Here is a 5,449-nt window from a genome sequence, read left to right as displayed (position 1 = left end):
TTAGCAACCAGTAGAGTGGGTATTAGGATACTAATGCTGGTGTCCTGTCCACTGGGGGCATTGCCTCTAGATCCTATAAGCTAACAGACCTTGGAACGATATCTGTGTGCACTACCCCACATATACACACACGTCTGCAACTATCTCTGTATCTCACCTTCTGACCTGTGTTAAGGTAAATGTGAGATCATTCTTACATCTCCGATCCTAGTGCAACATCACATGAGTACATCCAGGCTTACGTCCTTGCTTGTCTGTTACTTTCCATCTAACAGTGAGACGCCTGGCTCCACCGATGCCATCCAGCAACTAATTGTTCAATTCCACGTGCACAGGAGTAACAGAATTCCTAGCCTGACTCCTGATGGAAATACCGGTATCCACCAGGCTCTAGTGCTTCTGTGTAGTGGCTTAGAACTTAGCCTTCAGACTCTACTCGTTTCAAAAGTCACTTATGTCAAAACCTATTTTCCCACCTTCTTCAGCCATGTTAGTTCATAGATTCACTATGATATTAGGTATCATCTATACAGTCTGCATCGTTCCATCCTTGAGGTTCTGACTTGTAAATGGTATTTATATTTATATTCAATAAGCTTCATTCTTTCTGCCATTACTTTATATATTTTGACACATTCATAGTGCAATGTTTCCACCACTGAAATATCATAGAGAAGAATTTCACTATCTTCATTACTGTCCATGTTTCACTTGTCAAACACCTTCTCCCAAATTCCTGCTAAATGCTCATCTGCTTGCTTTATATATAGACTTGCCCTTTCCCTAATGTGAAATAGGTGACATTGAACGTTTTTAGATCAATTATTTAATTAGCAATATGCATTTAGGATTCCCTCAGGTCCTTTCATGGTAAATAGTTTAATATTTAAATTGCTCAATACAATTCCACAGCATGGATACATCACGCACTCTTTATCTACTAATTTATGGAGGAACGTATTTGTTGCTTCCATTTTTTCTCAACTGTAAATGAAGAGATCACAATAATTCATGGGCAGTCTATGGTGGAGCTGTAAGTTTCAAGTCAGTTAGGTAAATATTAGGATCCTGACTTCTGGGACCTTATATTAAGCCCTGTCCAGGTGGGTAAGTGATGGCCCTGAGGAAGGGCTCTGAGGCAGAGACCTCTCAGCTGTCCCAGTCATTGTGCTGAAAGGAAGTCAGAGCCAAGAAACGTGCACACGAGGTGGACACAAGGCCCGGCCCTCAGACCTGGCTGAGCCGCCAGCCTGCAGTCAGGGTCACCATCCCTTACACGTGAGTGTGCACCACAGGAAAGGGTCCTGCAGCTGAACTTGAGCCTCTCACAGTGACCCTACATGGGGCAGGGTGGGCTTCTCCTCCAGGCCCTCCCTAAGCAGAGACGGTGAACAAAATAAAGAGCTGCTGTCAGTGTAAACTGGCAAGGGTTGTGGCAGGTTTTTGTGCGTCAGTCAACACCTGGAACATTATTATTCACTTCCGCATGCGATCCTATTTCACCATTTCATATGTGGTAAATATATGGCACAGTTGGACTGGATGAAGGGACACGCTCACACTGTAAGTGGAGATGCTGTGAAACAGTGCAGATCCAGGTCCAGAGCCAAGGTCCTCCTCCCCATGAGACAGGAGGACCTAAGAGCTCAGGCAGGAATCCTGGGCTGTCCCCGGTAGGAAGACACACCTGTGTGAATATAGAGGTAATACTATGTAATTCACAATTTAACAGGGCCATGCTGACACTGGTGAGGTAGTTAGTTAGGAGACATTGGGACATTATTTCACCTTAACCACACTCCACCTCAAGGCATCCCTTGCTAGTTTAATCTTGTAGTAGTTTTTATTCCATTCAGCAGCGTATGTCAGGATTACTATTCTTATTCTTTGTTATTCTGTGAGCATTTCTCTCTCTCCAAGATTTAAATTTGTTCCTGTCTTACTTCTATAATTATATGATGTATTGGTGAGATTTTCATAATGTGAAACCTGTCCCATTTTGAGGTTGTTTTAAGAACTTTAAATAAGAAGTATTTTCTCAGCTTCTCATATCTCTACATCTCCAGGACGAGTATCAGCTTTATTGTAACACCCAGAAACTGGAAACAATTCCAATATCACACATCAGCTTCATAAATAAGCCAATCGTGCTATAATGAATCTTCAAATGCCACCTGTTATTCAAACCAATAATTCTTGATACACACAAAAACATGACAGTATTCACAACTATTTGTGCTGAGTACAATAGGCCTTAACATAAAAATACATATAATATGATCCCACTCTTATAAATTCTAGAAAATGAAAAGTAGTCTGAAGTAAAAACGGAAGCTCAACGGTTATGTGGGGACAGGATGGAAGGTAAGAAGGGACAAGACGGAGGAAACCCAGAAACTACTGAAAATAATGAGAGGAAGTGATTTGTTCTCCCCTGACAATGCTGATGCCTACGTCACTATTTATCAGAGTGTTGATTCTGTGTATGTGCGCTTTATTATATGTCAAGAACCCCATTAAAGTAATTACAAATAAAGAAATGCATGACTTGGGAGGGAAGGAGTGAAGGAAAGATACTGAAACATAAGAGACTCTTGAAAATACTTCTCATGAACCCTGACCCTCTCCATATATTTTAGTTAAACACTAGAAGAGAGCCAAGTAATCATGACCTCATTACAGGAGGGGGATCTGCAAACCTCACCCGGCAAGTCCAATTCTGTCCAGGAGTGGGTTCAGGGGAGCAGCCTGACCCAGAGCACAGGTGCAGATGCTGGATATAAGGTTCACCCCATGTTTCTCCTTGCACACTCCACAAACCCTCCATCCCTCTGGGTGTAGTTTACACCTGTAAAATGAGGGTAACAATGACAGCTACATCACAGGATGTGTGTGCATGTGTACAATGACGTATGGGTCCTAAGTGTTTACTCTGGAAGAATCACATAATGAAAGTTAAATTTCCCAAATGCTATCAACACCACAAAATCCAAGACTCTCACACCTGCTCTGAGACCCTGCCCTTTCTGAGGACACTCAATGACATAGCCTCTTATATACGAGAAGGTCATGCAAATAGGGTCCTTCCTCTGCTGATATAAAGCAGCCCCAGGTCTGACCCTGCAGCTCTGGGAGAGGAGCTCCAGCCCGGGATTCCCAGGTGTTCCCATTCGGGGTTCAGGACAGAACACTCACCATGGAGTTTGGGCTGAGCTGGGTTGTCCTTGTGGCGATTTTACAAGGTAATTTATGGTGAACAAGAGATACTGAGGATGTGAGTGGATATGAGGGAGGGAATCAGTGGATGTGTGACAGTCTTCTGACCAGGATGTCTCTAATGAACAGCCTGAGATCTGAGGACACGGCCGTGTATTACTGTGCGAAAGATACACAGTGAGGCGAAGCCAGTGTGAGCCCAGACACAAACCTCCTTGCAGGGCGACAGGAGGGGGGATGCAGGGGGCACTCAGGACGTACAGCTGTGTGTTTCATCCGCAGGAGCAGATGCAGAGGGTAGTTAAATGCTGCTTTCCTGTCAGATGTGTGACAGTCTTCTGACCAGGATGTCTCTGTGTTTGCAGGTGTCCGGTGCGAGGCGCAGCTGGTGGAGTCTGGGGGAGGCTTGGTGCAGCCAGGGGGGTCTCTGCGACTGTCTTGTGTAGCGTCTGGATTCACCTTCAGTAGCTATGCCATGTACTGGGTCCGCCAGGCTCCAGGGAAGGGGCTGGAGTGGATCTCAGTTATTAGTAGTAGTGGTGGTAGCACATACTATGCAGACTCTGTGAAAGGCCGGTTCACCATGTCCAGAGACAACTCCAAGAACACGCTGTATCTGCAAATGAACAGCCTGAGATCTGAGGACACGGCCGTGTATTACTGTGCGAAAGATACACAGTGAGGCGAAGCCAGTGTGAGCCCAGACACAAACCTCCTTGCAGGGCGACAGGAGGGGGGATGCAGGGGGCACTCAGGACGTACAGCTGTGTGTTTCATCCGCAGGAGCAGATGCAGAGGGTAGTTAAGCGCTGCTTTCCTGTCAGGGTCTGGGGTTTCCTCTCCATAAAGCAGTTTTCCCTGGGGAACCTCTCTGTACTCATCCATAGTTCTTTACTTACACATTCAGTCTCTGAATTAGAAAGACTTTTCGAAATAGGGGGATAACTGTCATATATGAAAGGCACAGACTCAAAGTTAGATATTCACTTTTTCCCTTGTCTAAATCTTGTCTAAATTGACCCGTATCAAAACTGTCGCAGTGGATGTATAAAGAGTTGAACATATTCTTCCTCCCTCATTGTGAAATCTCAGCCCTGCCCTACTGATAGACCAGCTGTCCCTGCCAGGATGCTGGCTTTTGACCTGCCTGCTAACCTCGTGCCTGAGAAGCATAAATGAGCTGAGCAGCCCCGGATCCTCAGTGGGTCGCTGTGAATGATGCCATTTAGAAGGGGTGTGGATGGGGGTGGTTTCTACATGTGCTCCTTGCTTCCAAGCGCAATAGAATCGTTATACGCTTAGATAATACCTGCATCCTGTTTTACTGCGCAGTTTATTTTATGTCAAATATTCATCGTCAAAGCCATTACCAACAGACACATAAGTAGTTGGTACGGAAAGTTTAGAGTCAGGTGGATAATAACATGAATTTTCAGAAGCTGCTGAAAACAAATCTATTCTCCTTTCTTCACCACAGCATCTTAGGTGAACACTGAAATGCTGGAAAATCACACAGGATCTCATTCCATGAAGAGTCCTGCAGCCTCGCAGGCAGGCCCAACTCTGGCCAGGAACCTTTGCAGGGGCGGCCAGGTCGAGGATGGAGAAGCCCACGTCTCGACAGGACGTCTCACTGTGTCCTGATGTGTGCTCTCCAGCACATCACCTGCCAATTCCAGGCTGCGGTTTAGCTTCACATCTGTAAGATTCAAGTAAACCGATACCTACATCACATGCTTGGTGTGCATATGGAGAAACAAAGTAATAAAGAAGCCCTGAGTGTTGGGGCCCAGGCTAGGCCACCCCAAAGTATGCCTCAAAGTGACTTAAGACAGAGCCAGTGCAGAGGGACATTCTGACTTTCCTCCCTCTCACCCTGAAGCGAGAAAGAAACCTCCCATGTGAAAGGTGCTCTCCCTGCACCTGGAGGTAGAAGTGAAATGGTCCTTTACCCATACACTACACCTGCCTCTTTTCTGTGCAATAAATTTTGCCTAAGAGTAAGTTTAATCAGAGAAGTGAGAAAATCTAGACAGAAATGAAAACTGTCCCAAAAAATGAAATAGTAATAGTTTAGTCATTAAGCAAATCAAGAACCTGTAGTTCCTCCTCAATGGCTATAAATAATATGCTTGTCCATGTCCCGTGAGCTGTCTTGTAGATACTGAAACTCCCACCAGGAAGAAGAGGTTAACTGCATGATGACCAGACTCTAGCCATGACATAAGCTGCC

General features: G+C 45.1%; 1 gene segment (V, D, J or C); it reads left to right on the top strand.

Moving 5' to 3' along the window:
* Positions 1-3,139: 3,139 nt before the first annotated feature.
* Positions 3,140-3,899, top strand: LOC102979948 (immunoglobulin heavy variable 3-23-like). The segment is given in 2 exon segments: positions 3,140-3,242; positions 3,582-3,899. Coding segments are annotated over 2 exon segments (363 nt in total).
* Positions 3,900-5,449: the final 1,550 nt, after the last annotated feature.

This window comes from Physeter macrocephalus, chromosome 11 (genome assembly GCF_002837175.3).
Source record: "Physeter macrocephalus isolate SW-GA chromosome 11, ASM283717v5, whole genome shotgun sequence".
Classification (NCBI taxonomy): Eukaryota; Metazoa; Chordata; class Mammalia; order Artiodactyla; family Physeteridae; genus Physeter; species Physeter macrocephalus.
Note: the sequence above shows the minus strand (reverse complement) of the source record. Positions and strands in the feature narration are given on the sequence as shown.